The 15,949-nt window shown below is 37.9% G+C and overlaps 1 protein-coding gene across 3 annotated transcripts in view; it reads left to right on the top strand.

Annotated features, from left to right (window-relative positions):
- SPIC (Spi-C transcription factor) overlaps window positions 1-14,624 on the top strand; it is a 59,615-nt gene extending 44,991 nt beyond the window's left edge. For all 3 annotated transcript variants that reach the window (XM_082419531.1, XM_082419530.1, XM_082419529.1), the window contains 3 exons: window positions 443-555; window positions 2,057-2,165; window positions 7,092-14,624. In XM_082419531.1, coding sequence (XP_082275657.1) covers window positions 443-555; window positions 2,057-2,165; window positions 7,092-7,519 — 650 coding nt within the window. In that variant the 3' untranslated portion in view covers window positions 7,520-14,624. The remainder of the gene's footprint in view (window positions 1-442; window positions 556-2,056; window positions 2,166-7,091) is intronic.
- Window positions 14,625-15,949: the final 1,325 nt, after the last annotated feature.

Below are 15,949 nucleotides of genomic sequence, written 5' to 3'. Positions count from 1 at the left end.
ATGTGCTTATTAGCCATCTGTATGTCTTCTTTGAAGAAATGTCTATTCAGGTCTTCTGCCCATTTTTTGATTGGGCTGTTTATTTTCTTGATATTGAGTTGTATAAGCTCTTTATGTATTTTGGATATTAACCCCTTGGGAATCACATCATTTGCAAATATTTTCTCCCATTGTGTAGGTTGTCTTTGTTTTGTCAATGGTTTCCTTTGCTGTGCAAAAGCTTTTAAGTTTAATTAGGTCCCATTTGTTTATTTTTGCTTTTATTTCTTTTGCATTAGGAGACAGATCTGCCTATGTTCTTTATCCTAAATAAATTTAACATCTCAATATAAAAATGCCAAGAGCAATCACATATATAAGCATATAAACATGCATAAGCATCACACACACACACAAATGTAAACTTTGACTTTGTCAGTTTCTTTCTCTGTTTTTAAATTAGATTACAAAAATTACCTGGCTTTCATCAACCACTGTTCTCATGTCAGAGGAAATTCCAACAGCTATGGTGTGCTGCCCACAGAGGAACCGGTCTACAATTGGAGAACAGTAATAGTGAGTACTTTTACCAGGGGACCAGCATCCCTCAGTAACAGGCAAATTTCCTATTTGTCCCAGCTTTCCCCTTGGTGAATTTGACGATCAGTGTGGGGGACCATCAGTGCTGTCAAGAAGGAAACTGCGCTTTATCATTGTTCTTCATCTGACTTCAGATGGGTTTGAATGATTTCTATAGAGGAGGTATTTTAGGGTTCTCACATCAATGCTTCTCAGTCCACCCGGAAAACTGCAGGAAAGTTACGGATCCCCTAAAACCTTCCCTGCACTGGCTTTACCCACAATCTTGTATTAACCTGCTCTATTTCCCCTCCCAAGCTCAGAGCTAGCTATGTGTATTGAACCAATTCATTTCTATTTTAGTAACCTTCTGCAAACGGGAGTGTCCCCACCGTCTACCTCTCCTTCCATGTGTTCTTTTACATTGTTTTCTTTCTTTCTTTCTTCTTCTTCTTCTTTTTATTTATTTATCTATTTATTTATTTTGGCCATGTTGCGGCATATGGGATCTTAGTTCCCTGACCAGGGATGGAACCCATGCCCCCCTGCAGTGGACGCGATGAGTTCTAACCACTTGACTGCCAGGGAATTCCCTGCATTGTTTCCTTGATGTGTCCCTTTTATCAAGCAGTCTTAATGTGGTAGAGTATAAATATTAAAAAAAAAAGGTTTTTTTTCAGTTATTACCTTCAACCATACTATGTCAAATGTCCTTTTTCTGTCCCTGTAAATTATACTGTCAGGGCCTCTCCAACAAGACATTTCTTTAAAGAGGGAGTTTTGGTTCTACCTTAACCTCTCTCACCTCCCCTTAGGGTTGCCAGGTCAAATATAGGATGCCGAATATTTTTATCTGCTAGATCTGGCTACCCTATTTCCACTTCAGCTTCCATCCCCAGCATACACTGCACAGCCTCTTGTGGTGGGGACTCCTTGCCTGCTGGGCAGCCCTCCTGAATAGGGAGGGCTCAAGTCCACCCGCTTCCACCACCACGTCTAGTTAACCCATGGAGGCCCACATCTCCTTGCCATATGTAATGGTAGGAACTCAGGCTGCTTCTTCCTGCCTCTCTTGGCTCTGCCCTCCCTCAGCTGCCATCTTTCTCCTCTTATCTTCTCTTGCCAGATGGGCATCCGGTTCAGGAATGGAAGCCCATCTTCCCTTTTCGCTGGCACCTCCATTTCTACTAATGATTCTTTTGGATCTTTCTTGCTGGGTATTTTTAGGGGAAAGGAGGGAAGCAACCCACTCTCCTTTCTCACAGGGAGGGGAAGATACAGAACGCCTCACAAAGCCTCAGATTACCCCCTGTCCCTTGGCCCTCTCCATTTATGGGTTTGATGCTAGCTGTGCCCTGGGAGACAGCAGTTGAAGATGGTGATCTTCAGAATTTGAGAGATGCTGAACACTCTTTTTGCCCTCAGCTTTTGACTTTGGCCACCAATTGGGGGCCACACGGGAAGTCCCACTTAACATCCTGATACATTATTTATATAGAACAGTGCTGCGGACCTCTATTTTGAAGGAAATATTCATCAGTCTCTGCAGAACATCCCTGAAAACCAGCTGGTGCAACCTACTCTTCTCCAGCAAAAGGGAGGAAAAGGTATGTGGATCCATTACCCCTTGCATAGGTAAAAGAGTCAAATCTTCATCAAAGCAGCTTTAAGGGAATTTCATATCTGAGTTTGGAATTGATTTGCGAAATATTCACTTCTCACAAATGAGAGTAATTTAACTCTGACAGACAAACTACTCCAAGCTGTTTATCTTGGGTGAGCTTTCCTATAGCTTCATAGAGATGTTGTAAAGGTGCAAAGTGTCACTTCACTCAAATAAATCTGTATTCAAGAATAAGGTGTAAGATATGGAGAACAAACTAGTGGTTACCATTGCGGGGAGGGGCAGTATAGGAGTAGGGGATTAAGAGGTATTATGTATAAAATAAGCTACAAGGATGTATTCTACAACACAGAGAATATAGCCATTATTTTAGAATAGCTTTAAGTGGCATATAACCTTTAAAAATTGTGAATCATTATATTGTAAACCTGTAACTTATATAATATTGTACATCAACTATACTTCAATAAAAAAGGAATAAGATGTATAAATTTTAGGTATAGAAGGGGGAACTTTTCCGTAAATTATTTTAGCAATCTTATTTCAACTGTGAAGCCCTCAGGATAGAAATCATCTCTATTAAGTTTTCCACAAAAAACAAGTTCCATAATAACTTTATTTCATAAATTTGAAATCCTGATTTCATAAATGAAGATGATCTCATCTAACAGGTAGGCAAAAGTGTTAAAGCAGGATAATAGCCTCTGTTGGCTAAGATGTGGGCCACACACATTCACGTGCATTATTAAAGAGAGTATAAATTCTTACAAAGTTTTGTAAGGCAATTTAGCAATACCTACCAAAATTTTAAATGTTCATATCTTTTGACTCTTAGTGACTATATAACTCACTTAGTGGTTGAGTGTGAACTCTGGGTTGATTATGTGAGCCTGGCCAAATCACTTACTGAACCTTCTGTACCACAGTCTCCTTATTCCAAAACAAACAAACAAATAATAATAATTGTACAGACATTGTAAGATTGCTATAAAAATTAAGTGAGAAAATCCACGTAAAGCATTATGCTCATAGTCTGGCACTATGGATATTTCCCAAAATACCTTAGATGCATGTGTGTGCACATATATGTATTAAGATGTTCCTTGCAATGTTGTTTGTGATAGTAAATTACCTACGATATACAAAGATGTATAAGATGCATCCCAATTTTATAGTGTAATTTAAAAAACGATACCTTATCATAGCTACTTAAAATTATTATTTTTTTAAATTTTTATTTTATTTTTTATTTTTTAATTGAGGTATAGTTGATTTATAATATTAGTTCCAGGTTTACAACATAGTGAGTCAAAATTTTTATAGCTTGTACTGCATTTTTATTATAAAATATTGGCTATATTTCCTGTGCTGCATAGTATATCCTTGTAACTTATTTCTTTTATACATAGTAGTTTGTACCTCAATGTTGCTCCTTAATTTTCTACCCCAGTTTTGCTCCTCCCTCCTTCCCTCTCCCCACTGGTAACCACTAGTTTGTTCTCTATATCTGTGAGTCTGTTTCTATTCTGTTACATTCATTTGTTAATTTAAAATTTTTTTTTTGTTTATTTTTTAGATTCCACATATAAGTGATAACACAGTATTTGTCTTTCTCTGTCTGACTTATTTCACTTAGCATAATACCTTCTAGGCCCATCCACTTTGTTGTAAGTGGCAAGATTTTATTCTTTTTTTTAATGGATAATATTCCATTGTATCTATATATACATCTTCTTTATCCATTCATCTGTTTATGGACATTTAGGTTGCATCCATATCTTGGCTATTATAAATAATGCTGCTATGAACATTGGAAAGCATGTAACTTTTCAAATTAGTGTTTTCATTTTCTTTGGATATATACCCAAGAGTGGAATTGCTGGGTCATATGGTAGTTCATTTTAGGTTTTTTTGGCCGTGCCATGCGGCACGTGGGATCTTAGCTCCCAACAAGGGATTGAACCCAAGCCCCCTGCATTGGAAGCGCGGAGTCTTAACCACTGGACCGCCAGGGAAGTCCCTGGTAGCTCTATTTTTAGTTTTTTGAGGAATCTCCCCACTGTTTTCCACAGTGGCTCTACCAATTTATATTCCTACCAACAGTGTATAAGGGCTCCTTTTTCTCCACATCCTTGCCAACATTTGTTATTTGTGATTTTTTTTTTTAAATTATAGCCATTCTGACAGGTGTGAGGTGATATCTCATTGTGGTTTTGATTTGCATTTCTGAATCTTTAGCGATGTTGAGCATAAACATCGCACAGATTTGCACGTGCCTGTTGGCCATCTGTACGTCTTTGGGAAAATGTCTATTCAGGTCTTCTGCCAATTTTTTAATTGGGTTGTTTGTTTTTTGATATTGAGTTGCATGAGCTATTTACATATTTTTGATATTAACCATTTATTGGTCATATCATTTGCAAATATTTTCTCCCATTCAATAGGTTGCCCTTTTGTTTTGTTGATGGTTTCCTTTGCTGTGCAAAAGCTTTTAAGTTTAATTAGGTCCCGTTTGTTTATTTTTGCTCTTGTTTCCTTTGCCTTAGGAGACAGATCAAAAAATATATTGCTACAATTTTTGTCAAAGAGGTTCTGCCTAGTGCTTTGTTTCCTTCTAGGAGTTTTACGGTTTCTGGTCTTACATTTAGGTCTTTAGTCCATTTTGAGTTTATTTTTGTAAATGTGTGGAAAAATCTTCTAATTTCATTCTTTTACATGTAGCTGTCCATACTTAAATTTTTTTTAAATGAATATTTTTTGAGATAACTAGTTTTGTTCTTATAAAACAGTATACTGTATCCTAGAATTATAAAAGTCTAACTATGCAGTAATATTCTAATCCAGCAAGGAATAATGTATAAAATCACATAAGTAAAGTAAATCTACTGAATATTACTATTGAATATTAAATAATGGTAGTAATTTAATATGAGGACAATAACACTTCTACCTCTGTCACCTATTTTTTTTTTTTAAACAAACAAACCAATTAGCTACTAAATCCAGGGTGTGCCGCCTGTATCTTTTCACTGATGTTTTCGGCTGTGGATCTTTGCCATTAGGGAATGTATCATTTACCATTTTCTGTTTTTAGAGCTTAGTCTTCCACCTGAAATAGTGATACATTTAAAACAATGAAATTTCAAAATACTTCGGGAATTCATTATTGAGAGAAAAATAGTACATGCATTAAAATAGAACATATATAGTTATTAAAGAGCAAAAGGCATACTTTAAGTATTGAAACAGAAAGAGCTCTAAATACATTTTGGTTTTTGTTTTAATCCTTTTTAATCCCATAATTCAAAAGTAATAATGCTCATTATTAAAAAGTCAACTGATTCAGAAGTATGTAAAGAATAAGTGAAAAAATGTTCTTCCTTCCCATGCTATGCCCCACAAGTAACCTTTGTCAACAGTTTAGTATTTCCTCTATCTATAGCTAATCTCTATATTGTTCTATGACTTATTTAAGATATATTATTCACTGGAAAAAGTACAAAATACTGTGATACCATTTTTAATTTTTAAAGGATATGCATATGTTTATATATGCAAAACATAAATTGTTTTCTAGAAGTATGTAGGATAGATTGGCGTTTTTACTTACCATTTGTGCTTCTGTTTGAATTTTTTATCATATAATACTTTTAGTTTCAAAAAGTAAAAATGTAAACATTTTTTTTCAAAATTGAAAAACAAACTTTTAAAGATGAGGATCCACTATAATTGATTTGACCGCTGGGTGAGAGCCAGAGAACTTCTTTAAAGCTGTGACTTTAATTCATGTTGTGTTTTTTGGTAAGTCCCTTTCATTTCTCAATTCATAAACTCAAGATAATATAACGCAAAAGATAATCTTTGTAAAAACCTTTGAGGTTTTTGGATGAATGATGACAGATGCATGAGTAATACACCCCAGAGACTGTTTAAAGCAGTTTGAGAATCCACTATTCTACTTTCTCAAGGGGAAAATGGAATTTGGCTGTGGAGCTTTTAGCTACTGACAGATCTGGTGGGACAGGGTATTTACAGGCCAATTCAGAAGTCACAAAACCGGTTGTCACCTTTGTTCTCCAATCCACCAAACAAGCAAAAACCATAGCAACAAATCTTCCCAAAGTTTACTTTCTAGTTATTCTGAAATATAAAGGGCTGTGCTCCTAAAAGAGATGAAAAACTCTGGCAGTACCATTTTATCTCACAGCAATGAAAAAATAACACAATGCTCATTGTCATTGATCACTAATAATGTCAAAATGTCATGAAGATATTTTGGCATTTCGACTCTGTTTTTTTTCTATTCTTTATTTTTTCAAGTAGTTATGCAGAACCAGAGTTAGCATTTTTACATGTCTGTTACTGATTTCATTTGTATTTGCACACTGTTTTACATTTTGCAAAATACATTCACCTTCCTTACCTCATTTGACTTAACTTATTTGAGTAAAGCCCCTTCAAATGAGTTGCCTTTTGGAAATGGCTTTTGAGACTTCTCTTTAAAACCACTGAACTTTGCAGTCCGTTTCGCTCAGTCTTGTTGTTCTGTAGACAGTTTAACATACAACATAAAATTAGACGTCAAGATTTAACTGTGACAAAAGACCACATGACAAATGGGAGACTCGAGTAGAGAGGCGCCATGCTTCCCTTCTCCAGGGAAGGACAGTACAAAATTTTGGACAACTTCCCTAACAAAGAAAGGTTCAGTTGAAACTGCAGCAGGCCAAATAGACCCTTGATTTTCAAGTCCCATAAAATGATACCATAAATGCATTCTAAGGGGTGAGTAGGAAGAAAACCAGTCCCAATGCAACTTTGAATTCTGTAGTCACTCAACAAACCCTTCCCGAGGATATTCCTTGTGTAGAGCCATGGTGAAGTATGACATTGTTTTCCTCTATTTTAGGCAGGAAGAAGCTCCGACTGTTTGAATACCTTCATGAATCCCTGTGTAATCCCGAGATGGCATCTTGTATTCAATGGATAGATCAAACCAAAGGCATCTTTCAGTTTGTATCAAAAAACAAAGAAAAACTTGCCCAACTTTGGGGGAAAAGAAAAGGCAATCGGAAGACCATGACTTACCAGAAAATGGCCAGAGCACTGAGGAATTATGGAAGAACTGGGGAAGTCATCAAAATCCGGAGAAAGTTAACTTACCAATTCAGTGAGGCCATTCTCCAAAGACTGTCTCCATCTTATTTCTTGGAAGAAGAGATCTTCTACTCACAGTATGTTCAACCTGATCAAGGATATCTCAGTTTAAATAACTGGAATGCAAATTATAATTATACATACGCCACTTACCATGATCTAAGTCACCCTGATTGCTAAATATACTCATACATCAAAATTTTCTGGCATCAGAAATCCCTACAAGATTTAGGATTTTTCTCTGAAAGCAAATACTGAAAAACAAAACAAAAAACCCAAACTTCATTATTGCTATCTTTTATGAAGTAGCGTATAATCTATACTAACTTGGTGAAAAATTTTGCCAGTGAACAACTTTAAAATGATCAAGTCCCATTTGAAAATATAGACTAAATGTCCTTCCTTTTACTATTGTCTATGTAATACTTCCTTCTAGATTAATAATGCTAGTGGAGATGCTTTGATTTACATATTGATTTAAACATTATTTTCCTGTCATACACTCAGAGGAAAAAAAAAAAATCATTCTAACATGTATCCAACAGCTTTAGCAACAAAACAAAAAATGATTGCCTGTGTTAGTGTTCCTGCTAAATTACATTCATGGCTTTAAAAATTTCAGTGACTAAAACTAGAACTACCATATGATCCAGCAATTCCACTCCTGGGTATACATCCAAAGAAAATGAAAACACTAATTTGAAAAGCTATATGCACCCCAATGTTCACAGCTGCATTTTTTTTGGCCACACTGCACAGCTTGCAGGATCTCAGTTCCCTGATCAGGGATTGAACCCAGGCCTCTGCAGTGAAAGCACAGAATCCTAACCACTAGACTGCCAGGGAACTCCCATAGCAGCATTATTTATAATAGCCAAGATATGGAAGCAACCTAAGTGTCCACCAACAGATGAATGGATAAAGAAGATGTGGTATATATACACAATTGAGTACTACGCAGCCATAAAATAAGAGTGAAATTTTGTCATTTGCAACAACGTGGATGGACCTGGAGGGTATTATGCTTAGTGAAATAAGTCAGGGAGAGAAAGACAAATACTGTATGTTATCATTTATATGTGGAATCTAAAAATTGAAACAAATGAATATAACAAAATAGAAACAGACTTAAAGATATAGAGAACAAATTAGTTATCAGTGGCGGGAAGGAAGGAGGGAGGGGGCAAGATAGGGGTGGAGTTTTAAAAGGTACAGACTACTATGTATAAAATAAATAAGATACAAGGATGTAATGTACAGCACAGGGAATATAGCCAATATTTTATAATAGCTTTGAATAGAGTATAATCTAGAAAAATATTGAATCACTATGTAGTACACCTAAAACTAATATAATATTGTACATCTGAAACTGATATTGTAAATCAACTATATTTCTATAAAATAAATAAATAAAAATTAAAAAGTAAAAACTTTAGTGGCTATTCTGAACCTATCTTTTTTCTGCACTTCAGACCTCATGGTCTGTAACGCTACGGCGCTAAAGACACGATGGTCTAGGGAAAATGCCACTTATAAACTCCAAAGTTACACTTCCCACAAATCATTTCCTTGCATTTCTCTCTTGCTTTGGGTAGATCCAGGAGCTAAAGTTTCTTGCTCTCCTGCCACTCAGCCACGGGGAGGTGCTCTTGCACCGTTACTTCTCTGGCCCAGACTTGGGCCATGATCTATTCCTTCTTTCCTTGAACTAGCCCAGCTAAACCAGATTGGAACAGTTGGAGGAAAAAAAAAAAAAAGAAAAGAAAGACTTTGATAAAAGATGGAGGCTAGCAAATAATAAACCCTAGAGAGGAGCCAGGATTTAGGCAGTCTTTCTTGGAAGCTATGGTTTATCCTCAACATTCCATAAGAAACCCTGGGAAGAAACCCTTTGTTTCTTACTTGCTGCTTGGCAGGTTTATGCATATGCCATCTGTATTACCATGAAACAAGAGAGCTTCCTTGACTATATGGGCCATCTTCAGTCCAGACCAAGAGGGCCTGGCCAGCAGGTCAAGAGCTCCTTGGAGCTTGCCCTATTAGATTTTCAGCACTGGGACTTCCCTTGTGGTGTAGTGGTTAAGAATCCACCTGCCAATGCAGGGGACACGGGTTCAAGACCTGGTCCAGGAAGATCCCACATGCCACGGAGCAGCTAAGCCCGTGCGCTGCAACTACTGAGCCCGCGAGCCACAACTACTGAGCTTGCGAGCCAAAACTACTGAAGCCCGTGTGCCTAGAGCCTGTGTGCCTAGAGCCCGTGCTCCGCAACAAGAGAAGCCACCGCAAGGAGGAGGCCATGCACCTCAAAGAAGTATAGCCCCTGTTCGCCACAACTAGGGAAAGCCCAAGCGCAACAACGAAGACCCAACACAGCCCAAAAGAAAATAAATTAATTAATTAATTTAAAAAAGATTTGCAGCACTGCCATGATCGTATAGTGGTTAGTACTCTGCATTGTGTCCAGCATTCCCAGTCTCCCCTTTTCTTCTGTGCCCTCCTCCAGGGACTCTTAAGAAAGGACATGGTAGACCCGGAGTGACTAAATGGAGGCTAACTCAATATTGGCCTCATGTAGTCTGAGTTTGCTATAGGCAATCTTTGTGTCCTCCCAAAATTCATGTTGAAACCTAGTCCCCAGTGTGATGTTATTTGTTGGTGGGGTTTTGGAGAGGTGATTAGGTCATGAAGGTAGATCCCTAATGAATGGGTTTAGTGTCCTCATAAAAGAGATCACAGAGAGCTCCCTTTCCCCTTCCACCATGTAAGGGTACGAGAAGACGGTTGTATGAACCAGGAAGTGGGCCCTCAGCAGACACTGAACCTGCCAGCGCCTTGATCTTGGACTTCCCAGCTTCCCGAACTGTGAGAAATAAATTTCTGTTGTTTATAAGCCACTTGGTCCATGTTATTCTGTTAGACCAGCCAGGACAGACAAAGAAAGTTTCAATTAGTGCTAAAATCAAAGTAAGACTCAGCTTTTATACTCATTCTCCCACAAAGAAAATAGGCTTGATAAAATATTAATCAAGCACATAAATTTTACCAAAGATTTGAAAGAGGAAATGGTGAAGAGGGTTTACAACAGAAATCATTCAGCCAACAAATTAATAAAATTCTATCAACATTTTACCTCATGCCACAGTCCCTCCTATACCCCATGCAAGCCTGAGGGGTTCATCTTGACAATTTTCCCAAAAGCCCCCAGTCAGCATCAACTCTCTTTTCTACAGAGAGTTATACAGAGTTGCTTCCTCTTGGGCAAAAATCTGGGCTCTGCCTTTTACCTTAAATACATTGATCAAAGCCCATTTTCACAAGCAAGTTCTTGTAAAGATGCTCATACTATCTGCTCAAAGACTAACCCTCTCCATATATTACGGGAAATGTTACTCCCTGCCACCTCCCAAGGACAAGGAAGAGAGACTTCTTAGCCTTTATTCATGGTCCCTCATTTTCTGGTATATGAAATCCCATCCTCCGTCTTGTCACTTTCATCCAGTTGAACAGATGAGTTAAACTCTTCTCTAGTGAGCAGGAGTTCCAAGAAGCAAACTCTATCCGGTTACAGTACATCCCATGGGCAGCTTCCCATTATTTGGTCTTTTGGCCCAGGTATCAAGCATGAAATCTTTCCTTCCTTTAAATCACAGGATCCTCCTCTGGGCTTTGGTCCTGGAGCTTAATGGTTCTTCTGGCTAGTTTATCCTCTTTTCTCTCTTCAGTTATTCCTATTCATAAGGCATAAGTAAGGGCTGAGAATATTTTCTTTTTCCTCATCCCAGCCATTCTGTGGAAACATTCTGTGTGGCAGCCTTGCTCAAAGCCATCTCCTTTACTAAATTAAGGAAAAAACCAAAGGCACAAAGTGGATGGCAGCATTAATTACAGTACATAAACTGAAAAATAGCTAAAATAAAGTCCTTTCTTTCTTTCTCCCTCTGTTCCCTCCTTTCTGTCACCCTGTGCCTGGTACAATATGTTGTGCTCTGGGTATCCAGTGCTAAGTGAAATGAAACAGATATTGTTCCTCTGTTATGAAGCTTCAGTTCTATCAATATTTAATCAAAGATTTATAAATTCTATCATTATCTAACCAAAATGTACTTAATGGCTTACTGATGAGCAATTTCTTGATGAATTGGGTACACATATGTAGTAAAGTATGTAAAGTGTATTAATATGACAGCATTAATTATATCTAAACTTAACTGTACAGATTAATGTATATACCCATATAACCATCATCCAGATTAAGGTACAGAAACATTTCTAGCACCCCATAAGTTTCTCTCACTTCTCTTCCCAATCTATGCTTACCTTCTTGAACATCATATAAATAGAATTATACAATATATACTCTTTTGCATCTGGTTTTATTTTCCTCAATATAATGTTTATGGAGTTTATCAATGTTGCTGGGTATACCAGAAGTTTATTCTTTTTCATTGCTTTTCGACTGCTGACTTTTAAAGGACAGTACCAATTTTTTTTTTACAGCCCTGAAACTTCTTTTAATTTTCAGACTTTATAAATATAAAAAGACCCTGATTATTCCCACACTCACGTGGATAGTGTCGCTTTACTATCAAACATCATCTATACCTGTTCTTCAAAGATCTGGAATGACTTTTATACATTCATATAGCCACCACTTTAGTTTATATTTAGATACTTTGGTTCATATATTTTTTCCAACTCATATAATCTGGGTGGAATTTGATTTTCTATTTTGATGGTGTGGATTCTGATAGCAAAGATTTTAATGTAAAATAGGCTTTAAAAATTTACTCCTTTTTCATACGTTGATGAATGTTAATGAAAACATTTTTTAAAATTTATTTCTTTTAGGCTGCGTTGGGTCTTCGTTGCTGCACGTGGGCTTTCTCTAGTTGCGGCGAGCAGGGGCTACTCTTCATTGCGGTGCGCGGGCTTCTCATTGCCGTGGCTTCTCTTGTTGCAGAGCACGGGCTCTAGGTGTGCGGGCTACAGTAGTCGTGGCTCACGGGCTCAGTAGTTGTGGCTCGCGGGCTCTAGAGCACAGGCTCAGTAGTTGTGGCACATGGGCTTAGTTGCTCCATGGCATGTGGGATCTTCCCAGAGCAAGGCTCGAACCCATGACCCCTGCATTGGCAGGCGGATTCTCAACCACTGTGCCGCCAGGGAAGCCCCGGGAATTTCTTATTGGCTGAGGCTTGGTCATGTGCTTATGCTTGGCTGCAAACAAGGCTAGAAAAGTGACTATCTAGAACTTTCCATTCTTATACTGGGAGACTGTTTCTGCATCCTATCAAGACTCATAAGTTCAAGAATTCCCCAAACATAGAAAGGGGTTCAGATGCTGGGCAGCCAAAAGAATGACAAAAGTTCATTAGAATTTTAAACTACAATAACAAGGATCAGAGCATGTATAGTTTAATTTTAAAGACCTTTGCCCTACCTGGCTAATCTCCAAAAATACTCTTTGTTCTTAGTACTTCTGTGGTCACAGGAATTTAAACAGTTTCTAAACAACTTTTCCTTATCTTTCTGAGAAGGCAATTTCAGCATGGTATTTAAGTTCTCTAGATATCAAGTAAATTTGTAACATATTTCTATAACTGAAGCTAATCTAAGAAATTAAATCCCAAAGTTTGTAACTTTCACAGTATGGAGTCTTTACTCATATCTGTTTTCCTTTGTTCAGGGAATTCTTATAATGTTCCAGTTTCATGATTTAGTTTCATTGAGATTGTCCGAAGAGCTAAAACTAATATAATCAACCAGTTACAAGTATAAAGGTTAACTGATATTCTTTTCCCAAGAGCATTTTTCTGATTGCCAGAGCTGGCCTTGAGGATGTGAGGAGTACACTGGAAGTGCTCAGAGCTCAGTGGTGTCTTAGGACCAGCTCTCAACCAATGAAGGTTGGGGGTTGGTAGATACTTACCTCTGCTTCTTCACCTCTTAGTTAGAATAATGCTGAGACGCGTTCTTACACTTTCCTATTCCCCTAATGCTGTTTCCTGGAACCACCTCTCAAACTACTAACATTCACCTTCTTGTCTCAGTTTTGGCTTCTGGAGGAAGGGGAGGACCCAACACAAGCCATTAAGTGAATCAAATTACTTAGGACACTCGGTTTTATCAATTATGGCTGAGAACAGTGGACCAGCAGTTAGAACTTACTAGAATACTAGTATGTTTGCTGTCTCCTCTCTCTCTCTTCCAGGCAGGCTATGCCATGAGTCACGCTGGGTGTTAACGGCCCCATTTGATAGATGGAAAAACTGATGCTGGAAGAATTTAAGTATCTTTTCTAAAGCCACCCTGCTAATGAGTGTCCCACTGTGAATTTGAACTCAGGTCCATCTAATTCTTTCTACTATGCCATACCATCTGCTGATGTCAAGACCATCTTAAGTATGCATGAATATAGGTTCTCTCCTGTGCCAGTGCTAGATCTTCATAACACTATCATTTTGCAGAAAAGCCTTTGCTAAATTTATTAAATGCCATTAACAAAAATCATATATAAAATCACCAGCTGCTCTCCATCACTGTTGATGGGGGTGTATATTAGTACAATCTTTGGAGGACAATGTGACTATATTAATCAAAGCTTTAAAACACATAGCTAAAAATTACCGTATTTTTAATTTATATCAAGGTTCTGATGTACAGAATTTAAACTTCAAATAGTTCTGAAAGGCTTATAATGGGAAACAACAGAACCCTCCTCCAACCCTTTCCTCTTCCAGGCAACCACGTCACATTCTTTTAGCTGTTTCTTCTGTATTTATGACACATGTCTAAATAAATGTCATTTCTGCTTTTTTTTTTTTTTTTTGGTTTCCCAACTTTACATATTATCAATTGACATTATCAACCTGCCCCCACTTATAGGATATCAGGCTTCCTCTCATTTTGCTAAGACACATCTTCAAAGAGCTTCTTTTTTCTTTCTTTTTTTTAAAGTTTATTTATTTTATTTATTTATTTTTGGCTGCCTTGGGTCTTCGTTGCTGTGCGCGGGCTTTCTCTGGTTGTGGCGAGCGGGGGCTACTCTTCGTTGCGGTGCGCAGGCTTCTCATTGCGGTGGCTTCTCTTGTTGCGGAGCACGGACTCTAGGCGCGCGGGCTTCAGGAGTTGTGGCTCGCGGGCTCTAGAGCGCAGGCTCAGTAGTTGTGGCACACGGGCTTAGTTGCTCTGCGGCATGTGGGATCTTCCCAGACCAGGGCTCCAACCTGTGTCCCCTGCATTGGCAGGTGGATTCTTAACCACTGCACCACCAGGGAAGTCCCAAAGAGCTTCTTAATATAACTTCATAACAGGTTAATGTTTTTAGCACCTGTAGGTGTAAAAATACCTTCATTTTATTCTCATATTGATTTTTAGTTTGACTGGGTAGCAGGTGTCCCGAATTTGGGAGGCATTTTTCCATCACCTTCTCACATTCACTGTTTTTCGAGACATCAGATGCCCTTCAGATAGTGGCTCCTTTTCTTTCCTTTTCTGAAAGCTTTTGGATCTCCTTTTTAACCTAGGTGCTCTAAAATTTCTTGATTTTGCCCTGGCATGGGTATTCTTTTAACATATTATGCTGAACGTTTAGTGCAGCTTTCAAACCTGAAAACTCATGCTTTTCAGTTGTAGGCTATTTTTATTGTTATTTCTTTGATAATTTCCTCCCCGCTATTTTCTCTGTTTCACACTTCAGAAATCCTAACTATTAGACCTAATGAATTGGTCCTGTAAATCTTATCATTTCTCTTCTCTCTCTCTCTCTTTGATGCATGAACATATGCATTGCAATTATTCATTTGTTTATTTTTAAATTAATTTTTATTGGAGTATAGTTGCTTTACAATGTTGTGTTGCAATTATTTATTTATTTATTTATTTATTTATTAATAAATTTATTTATTTATTTATTTTTGCTGTGTTGGGTCTTCGTTTCTGTGCGAGGGCTTTCTCTAGTTGTGGCAAGTGGGGGCCACTCTTCATCGCGGTGCGCGGGCCTCTCACTATCGCGGCCTCTGTTGTTGCGGAGCACAGGCTCCAGACGCACAGGCTCAGTAGTTGTGGCTCACGGGCCCAGTTGCTCCGCGGCATGTGGGATCTTCCCAGCCAGGTCTTGAACCCGTGCCCCCTGCATTGGCAGGCAGATTATCAACCACTGCGCCACCAGGGAAGCCCGCAATTATTTATTGATGACCAGTCTGTGGGCTAACACAAGCACTATATCTTTTGTTATTAATAAGCCTGGTAGAAACTGAACACAACAGGTTAAGCCAGGACTTACTGTAAATGCCATCATGACATTCATGAGAAAATTTTCAGTAGCTTTGGAGAAGTCAGGAGAGAGAGATTTTTAATCTTTTGAGCATAAATGGCAATTAAAGTACTGGACATAAAATTTATTTTAGAAAGAATACAGAGTGAGAACCAAACTGTGTAGTTAATAAACAGAAGATGACTTTAAAAGAGAGAAAATTGAATTATAACCCCAAGTGTAAAGTAAATATCTATGGGTCCATATTGGTATAAATAAATGGTTTAATAAATTAATTAAGGACAGTAGACAAATGTTGGATGCAGAAGAATTCTGAATAATTTATATAGCTA

The sequence above is a fragment of the Balaenoptera physalus genome (assembly GCF_965194825.1).
Source record: "Balaenoptera physalus genome assembly, chromosome: 13".
Classification (NCBI taxonomy): Eukaryota; Metazoa; Chordata; class Mammalia; order Artiodactyla; family Balaenopteridae; genus Balaenoptera; species Balaenoptera physalus.
This window is presented reverse-complemented; position numbering and strand designations above follow the sequence as displayed.